Genomic DNA, 15,256 nt, shown 5'->3' on the forward strand with positions numbered 1-15,256 from the left:
GCTTTTGTATCTACTTCTTGGATGAAAATGCTCAGAACTACGGGCTACCCTAAGCGCGGGGCCTGGGGCGGTTGCCCCACTACCACAATTCGTTTCTGCTTATACACGAGTGGAAACACAAAAGACCCGGCCTTTTTCAGACGAAGATTTGCCTATAAAAGGCCGTTTAAGAAATTTTAGAAGAATGAAAACTTTAGCCTTTATATATTTCTTTATTTTTTACTTTTTATGACCATTAACGTGGAAGACCAGGGTTCGATTCCAGGCAGGAGCTCATGTGGTTTGGATTCCACGTTAATCAGTAGGTCCACGTATCATATAGCCTCGCTGCTGAACGTGATGTTAAACTCAAAATCAAATCAACTCAACTGAAGTACATACAAACAAAATACGTACATGATACTATTCATTATTTAATTGATGAATAGTAAGGAACACTTCTAACAAATCCTAACTTTTTTATTCTCTTCTAGTTTATTCATCAATTAAATAATTAAGATCGTATATTCTCTCGTACGGTATGTCCTTGGTTCCAGCATACCTTGGCTATGCTCCAAATCACAGCACAGAAAGTATTCTAGTGTATCAAAGAGTTACTATTGTAGATAACTAATTTATTTGTGGCTTTCTAGACAAGATTTTCCTTGTTCTAAATTCAGCTATTTCCAAATTTTTGCCTCATGACGCTTATTCAAGAACATAAAATTCTGTTTTATTACAGGTACAACGTGCACAGAAAGAAGAAGACCTAATCATTCCTCTACACATGAGGATTTGCATTACACTACAATACTTTTTTCCAAAAGAAATGAGAAAATAAGAACGGCACATTCTGCAGAAAGTATACAATCAACGAACATTTCAACGAACATTTTCAATAACCTGTTTTTAGCTTTTCCTAGAACTAGGGTTTCTTACGAAACAACAGTTGAAGTTGTCTCATCTAGAGTAGGTATTGTGAAACTGATCTGTTCTCGGTATTTGTTTCTATTGTAAGATCTCTGTCTCATCTCGGAAAGTATATCTGTCTCTATTGTAAGATCTCTGTTTCATCTCGGGAAGTGTATCTGTTTTATTGTAAGATCTCTCTCTCATCTCGGGAAGTGTATCTGTTTTTATTGTAAGATCTATGTCTCGTCTTGGAAAGTGTATCTATTTATATTGTAAGATTTCTGTCTCATCTCGGGAAGTGTATCTGTTTCTATTGTAAGATCTCTGTCTCGTCTTGGAAAATGTATCTGTTTCTATTGTAAGATCTCTGTCTCGTCCCGGAAGGTGTATCTGTTTCTATTGTAAGATCTGTCTCGTCTCGGGAAGTGTATATGTTTTTATTGTAAAATCTCTGTCTCGTCTCAGAAGGTGTATCTGTTTCTATTGTAAGATCTATGTCTCGTCTCGGAAAGTGTGTCTGTTTCTATTGTAAGATATTTGGCTCGTCTCGGAAAGTGTATCTGTTTCTATTGTAAGATATTTGACTCGTCTCGAAAGGTATATCTGTTTCTATTGTAAGATCTCTGTCTCGTCTCGGAAAGTGTATCTGTTTCTATTGTAAGATCTCTGTCTCATCTCTGGAAGTGTATCTGTTTCTATTGGAAGAACTCTGTCTTGTGTCATATATTGTCACGAAACTTCTGTCTCTTCTCACTTTGTGGCAAACTATAGAACAGATTAAATTAATGATCCTTCTGTCATCCTATCACATTTAAACAATAGAAATACGACGCGACGTTTCAGTTTAAACGAGTTATATTATGTAAAAATATTATAGATCCATTCCCAAGGTTGCACCTACCTATATCCGCTAAGTACGTCAAGAAGAGTGGATTTTCCAGCTCCGGAAGGTCCCATAATGGCAATGAGCTGACCTGACTGGAATTTTCCGCAAACATTTTTCAGTATCGTCTTCTCCCCTAGAACAGAAAAAAAGAAGAATGTTAACAAGTTAATGATACAAGTTTGTAAAAGAACATACACTACACACACACATGAAAGTAATCATAATAACATAATATAAAATAACCTTGGAAACAAATGACCAGTTGATTTCTAAGACCGTACTTGACCACAGTTAAAAACCCAATAATGTTTAGATGAAACAAAACTTGTTTCTCAAGTTCGTTGTAATGTACTACTAAGAAATAAGAATGTACTAATTATTTACACACGTTAATTAATTATCTATTCATAACAACATTTTCACTGGTTCATTATTTGGTAACAAACTGTCATATTAAGAGGTTATTTAAGTGTTATCTTACGTCTCGTCAGTGTTGCCATCAAATACAATAATAACTGGATCATATGGCAATTTTTACTGACGTGATGTGGTGTTCGATAACTTATATTTAATGGGAAATCATGTTAACGTAACAAGTAGTGACAATCCTACAAAACGTTTGTAATATACTGGGAAAAAAGGGAATATACATGAAGAGAACAAACAAACAAACAAAATATTTTCGGTGTACAATTTACTGAGTAGACAAGGATAGCGTAAAATGAGCGGCCCCACTGATTTTTAAAGAGGGCAAATTGTTGGCGCTCGATTATGCTGTTCGAGCATGAAGAACTGGCAAATATGCAGGTTGTTTCGCGAGGAACATAGTCCAAGGTGATGTCGAGCTATAAAACTCACGGATAAACAACATCAGTGAAGAGGAACAGTGGACGGAAGAAACCTCTCACTGACAGGTACTCTTACCGATCATTAATCCCTTCGAACCCAGATCATTTTCGGTGTTTTCCTAGATTTTCAGTTAGTGACTTATTGCTCAAAAACTATTTACCCGATTGATATGGTTAAGGCCTTGTCTTTTAGAAGAGGAATGTGGCTATCTTTTGATGTAAGTTATATTGCAGTGTTCCAAAGAGGAGGGTAATTCTTGAGGGAAATATACGGGTTAAAATTTACAAAAAATCCCGAATCAAATTTCAAGATTTTGTAGTTGGCACCACTGTTGTCATGGTTTTAAGTCACCTAAAAAAATATTTGGTGAGTTGACAAGGTACAGTGAAAATCTGAAGTCGCTAGCTGCCATACAAAGAGAGAAAGAAAAATTCTCTATCATCATACTCATGAAATTTTGACTTCAGAAGCAAAAAATCAAGATATACCGGGGCTACACCTTCCCTAATCTTTATATTAAAACTTCTTATGGTGCACTCTGTAGGCCAAAGAGGAGGTTTTCAGATAGTGATACGTTTGTTCCAATGTAGCCAGCAAGAGGGAAATAATAGAGAAACAGACGCAAACTATCTGAAAATAAACCTTGGTCCCCACTAATATATCCTACAAGTATCACGGCCATATCTAACAAAGTAAGCATGAAATTAAAAATATCTCATTCTTCTTCAGAAATTCACCATATTCTTATAATTTACAGAACATGGTTTATTATAAACGCCAACTGTACTTCCCCTAATTATCCTACTGAAACATTTTATGGTGCGTTGTGCAGGGTAAGACGAGGCTTTCAAGCAGTTTTACGTTTGTTGGAATGTAACCAACAAGAGGGAAATAATAGAGACAAAAAGGGATTTTTTCTAAAAAATTTCCCCTAAAGTAGGGAATTAAAATTTTCTTTAGCTGGCAAACACTGCTACCAGACACATACGAGCTATCTTAAAATCAACCTTGGTACTCCGCTAATATATCCTACAAGTATCATGGTGATATCAAACAAAGCTTGAAATATAGGGGTCTATATATATATATATATATATATATATATATATATATATATATATATATATATATAATTGGACCTGAAAATTTTGCCATTTTCTTACCACTTACAGAACAAGGTCTACTGTAAGCTTCAACTGTACTTCTCCTAATTATCCAAGCGAAAGTTTTTATGGTGCGTTCTGTAGGCCAAAGAGAAGGCTTCAGATAGTGGTGAGTTTTTTCGAGTGTAGCTAACAAGAGGGAAATAATAGAGACAAAATAGGGATTTTTTCAAAATTCCCCAAAATAGGAAATTAATATTTTCTGTAGCTGGAAACACTGCTACCACTCAGACGAAAACTATCTTAAAATAAACATTGGTACATCTCTAATATGTCCTATAAGTACCATGGCGATATTTAAGAAACAAAGATTCTAAATACAAAAAATAGATTACGGTAAACAGAAAAGTAGGGGAAAACTAGAAAAATCAAGAGTTAGAACCTAAATACGAATTTTTCGTGTGCTCTCTAATTAACCCATTGTAACGATATGTACCTGCTTTTATTTAGTAAGGACCAATGTTTGACTGGCCTAAGTTGACTTACGCTCGGACGTATAGGTACGGTTTTATAAATAAAAATTTTCAAGATTTCCAATTTTTTGCCCAAATATAGGGAAATTTTCATTTCCCTAGTTGACAACACTGCGCACAGGCCGATCTAATTGATCTCGACAATTGAATATTCATCCGAGGTGTCCACCTGACAAATCTTAAGGAGATCTCTCTACAACGAAGGAAGCTACAATGAAAAAAAAAAAAGATAATTCGAAAATTCTCGAATTTTTCACTTTGGGCTGAAATTTGAGAAGGAAATTCGATACCCAGAAGAAAAAGAAACTAATATGATAAACTATGGTCCAACTATATTTGGCTTTTAAAAAATCACGAGTGTCCACACAGGAGCAGATTAAAAAAGTGACACTCCCGGGTGTACCACTTTGGCCACTTGGGTCCGAAAGAGTTACAGCAGATTGTCAGTGAGAGGGTGACTGCTGTGCTTGTGAAGGAGGAACTCAAGCAGCACAGTCTGAGTCAATAGTCACAATCCTCTGCGAGTTATATGACATGGACATACTGGGTTGGGTTGTACGGACAAAACCGCTTATAAGAGGAACAACAACACTGTAGCACGATGTAAATGGTGCCTCGAACATGCAACATGGATAGGGATGCGCACGAGACAAGATTTCTGGCTGTCTTGTCTCGAAAATGTGCTGTAAAAGTGACGTCTCGACTCGAAAAATGTATATTTCTCTATTGAAAGAGCCGTGTCTCGACTCGAATTTTGTCAGGAAAATTCTGTCTCGACTCGTCTCGAGCGCATCCCTAAACATGGATGTCAAAACGTGATAAAATATGTCATTGTTCACTTTATCTCAAACCATGAACCGTATCTATGCGTGAAGGACGCACAAAGAAACGCATGACCGAGCACAGAGAGTGAAACATGTCGGTTGCTCTGTGATGCTGTGGTGCGCAATATCCTGGTTTTAGTGGAGCCCGTGCTGACGCTTACCGATCATGTCACTGCCAGTGGTTCGGTTGGTTTCTATTTCAAGGGGGGCACGGTGGTTCTGTCAATAAGATCCTTGGTTCCATCCCGGGCCAAGTAAGTTTGTGGAGGATAACATCGTATTCGTCGGTTTTCTCGGAGTACTCCCTTTCCTCCTACATTCTCATTCTAATAATTCTTCTATCATCATTCACTTGCCATAATCATTCGTCTCCCTCAGCCTAACGGACATAATCATGAGACATTAAACTGGAAGATTTAATTTAATTTCGGTTGCCATTTTAGTGGATCATGTGCAGTATATTGTTCAGATGTTTTTCTTTCTTCGGCGAATTGTGCCATTTCCAAAGATGCTAATGCGCCCATTAACATAACTGGAACTATTTCGGCGCGAATCGAGTATCATCGGGATGAAGCTTAACATCTTTCTCTGGCCGACTCAATCCCTGGACCTGAACATAATTGAACATCTGTGGTCCATTTTGAATACACGGATCCGGCGTAGGTTTCTACTTCCATTCTTTTTCATGGAACTGAGTTATACGTTGCACACGGAATAATGTTATATTCCATTTTCTAGTATTCGAAATAATGTAATATTTCCTGGAATAGAGTCACGGCCTCTATGTCACGATATATATATTCTACATAGGATCCTTCTCATTGATATTTCAAGAACATGCATGAAATACCTATTGGCTCTACCACAAAACTAACACTTTCCCCAATTTCGTTACTGTAAGATAAACAGGTTCTAATGGTCTTAACACTAGTTTGAAGAGATTTAAATTTAGGAAAACACGTGATCAGTGCTGTGACGTGGGGAAGCGAGTGGGGCGACGGCCTCGGGAGCCGAAGTAAGGGGGCACAAAATTCGGGAAGAAAAAGAAAAGAAAGACAAAAGCAAGAAGAAAAATGTTACTCATGTTAGGAAAATGCATATGCACATATATAAAATGAAAGGGAAAAAGTAATAAAAAGTGTCCAAAATCAAGGAAAAGCAAGGTTTATTTTTGAATTTTGTTTTGTTTTGCACCAACCGTGGTGGCGCTTCGCGGCTGGTTTGTCAACCTCACTTATATGTATGAGAGCGCTTTCGTATACTCTCGCCCCGGGCACTGCACGTGATTGTCGATTTAATTATGATTCTGGAATCGATCCCTGAAGAAAGCAATCTTTATTGCCGTCCTCGACACTGAGTGAAAGCAGTGGCAACGCTAGCTTTATACCTAATTACGGTGGGGAAAGGGTTGAGACATTTTTTTTGGGAGTGCAGCTAATTTTGTATATCGAAAATAAGTTTTATATTACTTGATCTACATTACAATTCAATATATCTGGGGAGACAGTCGGAGGGGGGAGGAGCAGACGATGTCACCAGCGGGTACCTGCAACCTTGGCCACCCTCTAGCATCGTCACTGAAAGGAAATAAAACACAGAAACTAAGGGAATTCTACCTAATTGCGATCGATTCTGATTATCTATTTCAGTTCCTGTAAAAATTTGTTTTTATCAGCGGTGCATGCAAAGTTTACCTTCAACGATTGTTTCTGTACGACATAAATCGTATTGCAAGAATTATGTCTTTAGGATGCGTCGAATTTCAATCGAGTCTTGCTGCCCACCAAAAAAAAAAAAAAAAGATTACAATAAAACATTTATATTGTAAAGAGGAAATTTGTTAGTAATACATAACCTCACATGTCAAAAGAAACAAATGACAAGGTAACATGAATATATTCAAGTGAAACATGAATATATTCTTTTAAATAATTCTTTCCTCACATTGAATTGACAACACGTAACATCATAAACTTAAGCTGCTTAGAAAGGACAAAGAATTGTCTGCTCATTTTGAGATTAATAAGATTGCATCCCTGTCTTAATGTGCGTGCATTGTCCTCCAGACACATGCCAACACGTGCTTTTCAAGATATTTAAAAGCGACATTACGAAACCATTTTATAGCGACTGGGAAACTATTTTCCTTCTCGCCTAACCTTGAAAAACAAATATTTTCCTACAAAGGATTATCAAATGTGGGTATCGTTTTTTTTTTCAAGTATACACACTGAAATCTCTGAAAACCCTTTCTTTTCAATTAAAAAAGTTTATGACAGTATGGTGCAGTAAAGTAGGGTTAGCAAATGTTCTCTTTAGCCCAAATATTTTCTCGTTTTCGGGCCCCAAAAGCCGTTCGGGAGGATTTTGAGGAAAATAGAGAAATACACTCTTTCTAGAGGATACAAACAATTGCACTTCGAGATTCGTAAATACAGCGGATTCTCTTTAAATCGAACTTGGATAATTCGAAATATTGGAAAGTGTTTCAGAGGTGAAGATAATGGTTCGTCCTCATCCTCATCTTCATCCTCACTATCGTCACTATCACTACCTACTTTCGGTCATATTAAGTATTATTGGTTCTAATTTTTTTTTTTTTTTTTTAATAACGAAATCATCATCTAATTTTTCTGCATGTTTCACACAAGCAGCCCACTGTTCACGAGTCACTTTATCGAGTTCTTCGGTAACTAGTTTTTCTACGTCCGAAATTTTAAAGGCAGTGTTTTTCTGCGCCACTACACGTTTCACTTGAGCTCAAATAAGTTCAATTGCGTTATATTAGCAGTGGTATGGGGGAAGTGGGATAATTTCGGTCATCTTTCGATCGCAAGTTGATCCAATCCATATATCTTCTTCCTGTTCTTAAAAGGTAGCACTTTTTTCAGGAGTTCTGTTTTCGTTTCTGAGGGAGAGAAGGGAATGTCATTCTGTTCCAACCAATGCATAATATCTTGCTTTTTTGTAGACGAGTTAGGCAGTTTATTTATACAGACCGAATGATACGGAGCATTGTCCATAATAATTATGCTGTCTTCCTCTAATAATTGAAAAATCTGTTTAAAAACCAGTCTCGAAATGAATCTGAAGTCATTTCCTGGTGATAATCTCCAGATGACTTTGACCTAAACACCCATTTGCTATCATGAAACAAACCTGCTTTTTCTGACCCAGCGTGACAAATAATGAGTCTACTACCCTTACCTATGGGTAATTTAAGTCCTCCGTTTCTCGATGAATCCTGCCAAACATGACAGTGTGATTTTGATTGACCCATGTTTCATCTAAATAGAATATAGGTCGTGTATCTCCCGATGCTCTAATATTATGTATTCTTCGCAAGAACTTTAATCACACCGCAACGATGTCCTCCCGTTCCATAAGAAATTTTCGGCCATCATTACTTCTGCGACAATGGAAGTCTAAACTGTTTCAATATTCTTTTTGTTGATGAAACCGAACCAGTGTATATTTTTTCTTGAAGTGCACAAGTGTGTGTGTGTGTGTGTGTGTGTGTGTGTGTGTGTGTGTTTTGACACTCGGAAATTCGCCCTTGTCACACAATTCGAACACTGTACGACGGAAGATATATTTTTCGAAGTCATCTAATTCTGTGACTCTTTTAGGAACATTTATGTGTTTTCTTGGGGAAACAAATAACTTTGGGGCACCTTGTATTTTTGCTTTCTTAACTTCCTACGTATACGTGAAACAGTCGACATACTTACGGAACACGCCTCTGCCGTCAGTTCTTGGCATTTGGAATAGTCGAGATCTCTTTGGCTATCTTCAGATGCGCATCTTGTGAAAAAAGAGTAAACACTGAACACTACTTTCCAAACTTTACTACCGTAACCACTAGAACCATCAGTCTAATCTGATCTTCGCTACAACGAATCTAACTAAAACTACAACGAAATATTCCTCCACCGCACACTCCAAAGTATACATTCAAACTGAGGGTGATACCATGGTTATTTGTTTCTCCAGTTTTCCAGAAAGGCAGTCTGGTTGTGTGGGTTTTATCTTCAACTTGGACTCTTGTTTCGAAGTTCGTTTATACATATACAGCTGCGTGATATATGATGTTTGGGGTATATGTGACATGTAAACAAAAGAAGTATAATAAAACCTGAACCTATGAATGTGATGCTTTTTCCTACATGTTCAGAAGAACGAGGTCCTTCATTTGGAGTGAGAAAGGAGTCTCCAAGAACAATAATTTTATCGAGCGTATTAGCGTAAATTCTATAAGCGAGGATTATGAAGTTCGTATGCGGCAACGCAGCATTATACCTACTGGCTAATGCAACGGAAGGGAACATGCCTCAAACGTCAAAAGGTTTGAGCTAGACAGTAGTATCAAATATGCTTTCAAACGATATGCTATTTGACCCATGTTGCCGTTTACGAATAATGAAGGTTACGCCACTAGATCGCAGAGAGTGGGGCAATGCTGCTGAATTTGCTACAAGTATCCGTCCCCCTTAAAACTAAAGTTAACGGGTTTCGGGAATTTTCAAACAAACCCCTCTATTACGAGATACAGGGGGTGGAAAATTTTAAATGAACCACCCTGTATATTCGGGTTTTGTATAATATGGTGTATACAGGTATTCTCTATGCAGGTCAATCCTTTCTGTTTTGAGTTAAAATCATCAATAACGAGCGAATGAAAAAAAAATTCCGCAAAATTGGTAAAGAATAATGATAAAAAACCTCTAATAATAATAATAAAAAGAAAAGAACTATTGCACACATTACCGCAATGTACCGCATCTAATGGTAAAAGGAACATCAAAACTTCATAAAGCACCAAAAAAAAAAAAAAAAAAAAAAAAAAAAGCGACAGAGTTGGTTATACCTAAAATGCCGAAAAACATTTTGTCTTAAACTATTTGTCCGTCGTCTCCACTATAACATGAGAGATTTGTCAGATCTCAATCACACCACTGAAAAATTATCATTTGTTCCTTCTGACCGAAAACCCAACGTACTGATGATGAACAAAATCGAGATCGACATTTAAATTTATTTTTATGTTTCGTGGTCTGGTGAAAATGTTACTTTTGATATTACTTTAAGTGTCTGTTACTTTTCTAGTTTTCCGTTCCTTGATTAGTACGAAGTTACGACAGAGGCGTCAATTCAGACTTCGCTTGGGAGGGGGAGGGGCAAGAGTGCCACCGACGTAAGACTTTCACGTTTTGTACTATTATATTAGTAGACACTTGATTAAAGTATATATATTCCTCAAACTCTTGGGGGAGAATTGCCCCTCTTGCCCCCCCCCTAAATGACGCCCCTGGGTTATGTATGCATGTTAGATGCCAAATGTTAAAGCTTTCATGACATTCTACAGAGTAGCGTTTCAATTTCAACTATTTCTCAAATAATACGGTAATATACTATAAAATGAAAATGAAAAAATCGATTTACTCGAAAGCAACTCGAATACATTTATTTCTAATTTATAGACATCATTCTCTTATATTGAAAATGTATCTGGCAGATATTGCGGGTATATATGATCTCAGATAGAGATTAATAGAAATACTGTAGATCATTACACAATTTAACTACTACATAAATTCCCTAATTTGTACAGAAATTTCAAAATCACAATTTTAGGCCAGACTGAAGTAGGCAAAATGGAAATTCCCATCTCGCCTAAAATGGTGGAAATTCTTATTTTCGAGAAGTCAGTGACGTTAGGCGAGATGGGATTGAATCTTGTTAAATGTGAAGGCCATAATAATATTACAGAGTAACACCGGGAGCAGATTACTTGTTGTTTTATACATAATAATAATAATAATAATAATAATAATAATAATAATAATAATAATAATAATAATAATAATAATAATAATAATAATAATAATAATAATAATATAACTCATCTCTTAAGAATAGTATTGAATTCATACGGTACTCCGATATTTTTCTTTTACTTTTTCGATTATTTTGTGTAGTTTGTTTCGGTAATGCAATTTCATTTTTTCTTTCTTTTCCTTGTTTTTTTTTTCTTATTTCTTATGTAAGTAGATGCAATTAAATTATCATGTGATGAAAGATTAATGCCCTAAACAATGTTGGGAGAAAGTAAAAGGTTAAATTCTGAGAACAATGCCTTTCAAAAAAAATAAGGTTTTTCCGCACCGTTTATGCATCCAAGAAACAAATTACATCATTGAAAGTCCGGATAAAAGTTTCTTTCTTTTCTTTTCTTTCTTTTTTCTTTGTAAGAATAAAGAAGTTTGCATCACGATCAGTTAAATTTCAATCAGGTTTTTCCCATTTTTTTTCTTTTTGTACTTTTTCTTTTCTCTCTCCTTAATATTTTTTCCCCATACTCTCAGTTAATGATTATAGTTCTCGAGTAAGAGAATCTCTAGAGGCCATTTCCTTTGTTTCACAGTCAGTCTTGGTAGGCAAAACAGTTTTATTTCTTCATCTAAGCGACAACATTTAAAGTACTACAAGGGTACCACAGTATGAGAGCCTTTGTTCACTGGTTTTGTATGTAGGTGTTTTTGTAGCACTCCCTTACGAAAAGTGCCTTGTTTGAACACTCTACATTGAATTTTAAGCTTGTTCTTAAGGCAGGGAGACCAGATTTACAAACTAAAAATACTCGGCAAAGTGGCATAACTAGAGACAATTTTTTTTGTTAATGCGATATGTGCAAAACGTTAAAAAAAAAATGCGTATATGTTTCAGGAAACCTCAAACTTTTCGTTTTAGAGCCAAAAATCATGTTTATATTATCGCGAATGTTTGCGAAATTTGGCATTACTTGCGATAAATGCTAATGAAAACGAAAAAGTGGACTTGTTGTTAATTATTGCATAATAACTAAAAAGCGCATTTCCAATATTATTTAATTGAAAAGACGTTACATTTACGAAAAAGCTCTGCGATTTATTTGAACCAGAAACTGTTTCACTTCATAAATATGTAGACATCAATAAAACTAAACTGTTGTTTAAATCTCTGACGGTATTTTGTGGTGAAAATGTTCTTGATCTGTTGGTTGCTTACGGTAAATTTAAAAGTAAGGTTATTGAAGTTCTCAACAGTGAGGATAAGGAAGTTGACATTGTATCATTGTTAAACAGTCTAAAAACTTAACCACAGGTCTTTTGCTGTCAGCTCGTTACTTTCAATATGGTTGCCAGTCTCGAGTGTTGATGCCGAGAGATTCTGTTCCAAGCAGTGGCATGTTTACGAGGGAGGCTTCCAGGCTTAATCCCCCTCGAAATTTTATTCACTATATTAAGGTAAATGAAATATCTTGCAGAATTTTCACATTTCCAGGAATAAAGTTAGCAAAGCTTCCTCGAAACAAAATCGTAAATACGCCACTGTTTTCAAGTATAATATGATTGTTACTGACAGGAGAATAAACTTAAAAGAAGAATTGGTAATGTTTTGCTGCATGTTATCCTTTAACTAAGTAGACGTTAGAGGAAGTGTTCACATTTTTTGCAGTAATTTCTATATTTCAGTGAATAAATTTTAGAATGTGCGCCTAATCAAGATGTCCTCGTTTTTGTATTAGACATACACCTTACGACCAAAAATATATTGTTTACAAGTTACAAGAATTTTAGAAATGATCCAAAAATGGATCAAAAGATTGCGATCTTGGCCAAGAATTTTAAAAATGATCCAAAAAATGCATCAAAAAAATTGCTATCTTAACCAATAATTAGTTTTTGGATCAGGCGCCACAAAAGTTTGGAACGGTCCTAAATCGAGTTTTCGTACTTTTGTAGTTAGTAAATTGTTACTTTTAGTTTGGCTACACTATGTGTAGTTCTCAAAATATGGGTCGTACAAGTAATGTTTGATTGAATGAAATATATAGAATTTTTTTGGATCAGGGGCAACAAAATTATTGAATGGCCCCTAAATCGAATTGTCGTTTTTTTCTTTTTCTTTTTCTTTTTTCTTTTCTTTTGTTTCTTTCTTTTCTTTTCTTTTCTTTTTTTTTTTTTTTTGGAGTAAGCACATCATACTAAGTTAAGTGATACTTTGGTTTTGGCTATACTATATATAGTTCTCGAGATATAAGACCTATAAGAAAACTTTTGCCTTAAAAATATTGGATCTTTTGATCCAAAAAAGTTCCATATTTTTTAAATAAAAAAAAGAAAAAAACTTGCGCTACATTTAAAAAATAAATGCGACATAAATGCGAAAATTGCGATAATTAATGCTACAAAATATCAAAATAGTTGCGAAAAAGTTTCGTCTCCAGGCATAACATAACATTCCTGTAAAGAAATGGTCCTTGTTATGTAATTATTTATGGGAGTGAAAAAAAAGGTTATACGGTGTATTTTTTCAAAATAACCAAATTTATTTATTTATTTAGCCTTATTTCATACTTGAACTTTTGCATTATGTTTTAATGTTTAACACAAGCGAAAATTAGGGGAATCAGTTGTTTCTTGAATGTCACTTTTTTTTTTTAAAAAAAAGAGTGAATTCCTTGTTGTAGAAGGGTTGGCTTTCCCTTTAATATACAGAGCCGGATGCAGGATTTTCTGATCAGCGGTGCACCGATCACTACCAGTATATTGGAATTAAATTTTATTGTTTTTTTAAAATGTCTTTCAGCATCTGTGATGTAAATGAGGAATTGCCCTGAAATGATCAGGCCTGATCTCAAGAATCGAATCCACGACTTCGAATGCGACTCTTCGAAGTGACATATGATGATTCTTTACCCCTGACAACGCTACTGCATAGACTGGAAGGAAGTATTTTAAAGAGGGCCCCAACTGGCATGCAGGAAAAGAAAATATTTTTCGCTCCTCCTGGCTTCTATTTTCTTCCCTACTTGAGAAATGTTATATTGTTTCGCTTAGTGAATCCTTTCCCTTCAACTTCCAGAAAATCTGCTTTTGCAAAACTGTTTTCTTTTAAGCCACAAACGGAAACATGACGGCAGAAAGTTTCGGAAAGTTCTGCTATTTTCACTGCTAGCTTCTCATTTAGATAGTGTATATTTACAACGAAGGGGCGGGGGGGGGGAGCACGTGCATCGGTGTACCCCCTAAATATATATATATTCGTTTACAAAGTAACTAGTATACTGTGAGCCAATAACGAAAAAGAAAAAGACAAGTGAATTTCGTCTTACATTTTTGAAACTACAATAGACTTCCGAACTATGCAAATTCAACATTCAGAACGGAAATTGTAGCTCTATAACTTTCGACTGCTGCAATAGAAGGATTAAATTATGTGAGAGATGCTCATCAGACACTGCATCCATATCAAAACTTTTCTTTTGTTATCTCGCAAAATTATTACAATGTAGGATTAAATATTACAATAAGATCGGAACTTGTACTACTTGTTACTATTTCTGGTATGAATCGAAATTTGTTAAAAAAAAAAAAAAAAAATAAAGCAATAAAGACTGAAAAGGAACCTTGAACATCGATATGTCACCTAAGATGTACATGGAAGATCAAAAATAGTCCCTCTTAAGTATCGACGACCTTCTGCCAACGTTCTGAAAGGCCATGGATTTCATCGCGGTAGAACTTGGTGGGCTGTGAGGCCAAGAAAGTATCAAGTGCATTTTGGACCTCACCTCTACTAGGGATTTGAACTGGCGTCCTGTAAGATGATTGTCCAATGAATGAAGCAGGTGATAATCGGAGGGTGCAATGCCTGAGGAGTATGCGGGATGCCATAGTGTTTCCCATCCAAGGCGTAGAATGATGTCCCGGGTCATTCTAGCCACTGGGGCTTAGTGTTGTTCTATAACAGGAGGACCCCTTTGTGATTCAGAAGTGCCGGCTCCAGAGTTTTGAGTTTTTCTTGAACACGACTGAACTGCTGACAGTACACAGTTGCATTCATGCTCTTATCAGCTAGTAGCAGTTCCCGAAGCATGATGTCGTGGGCAGTCCACCAAACACACAGGAGGATCTTCTTCTGATATAGTGCTGTTTTCGGCTGTTTTGGAACCGGTTCATGGGATGCTAACCAATGATGACGGCGCCGTGGAGCTTCGTACAGGACCCACTTCTCATCACATGTCAACACCCTGTCCAGAAATGGCTCATCCCTCAGACGAGACAGCAGGTGTCTGCTCGTGTTGCTTTCGGGCCCGGAGTCAAATCATGTGAGACTAATCGACCC

At 36.1% G+C, this 15,256-nt stretch overlaps 1 protein-coding gene across 2 annotated transcripts in view; it reads right to left on the bottom strand.

Moving 5' to 3' along the window:
- Positions 1 to 15,256, bottom strand: part of LOC145690379 (ATP-binding cassette sub-family G member 1) — a 220,098-nt gene that overhangs the window by 107,396 nt on the left and 97,446 nt on the right. For both annotated transcript variants that reach the window (XM_081765210.1, XM_081765209.1), the window contains exon 2: positions 1,793 to 1,910. In XM_081765210.1, coding sequence (XP_081621336.1) covers positions 1,793 to 1,910 — 118 coding nt within the window. The remainder of the gene's footprint in view (positions 1 to 1,792; positions 1,911 to 15,256) is intronic.

Source organism: Thermobia domestica, chromosome 7, assembly GCF_964235325.1.
Source record: "Thermobia domestica chromosome 7, izTheDome1.hap1.1, whole genome shotgun sequence".
Lineage (NCBI taxonomy): Eukaryota > Metazoa > Arthropoda > Insecta > Zygentoma > Lepismatidae > Thermobia > Thermobia domestica.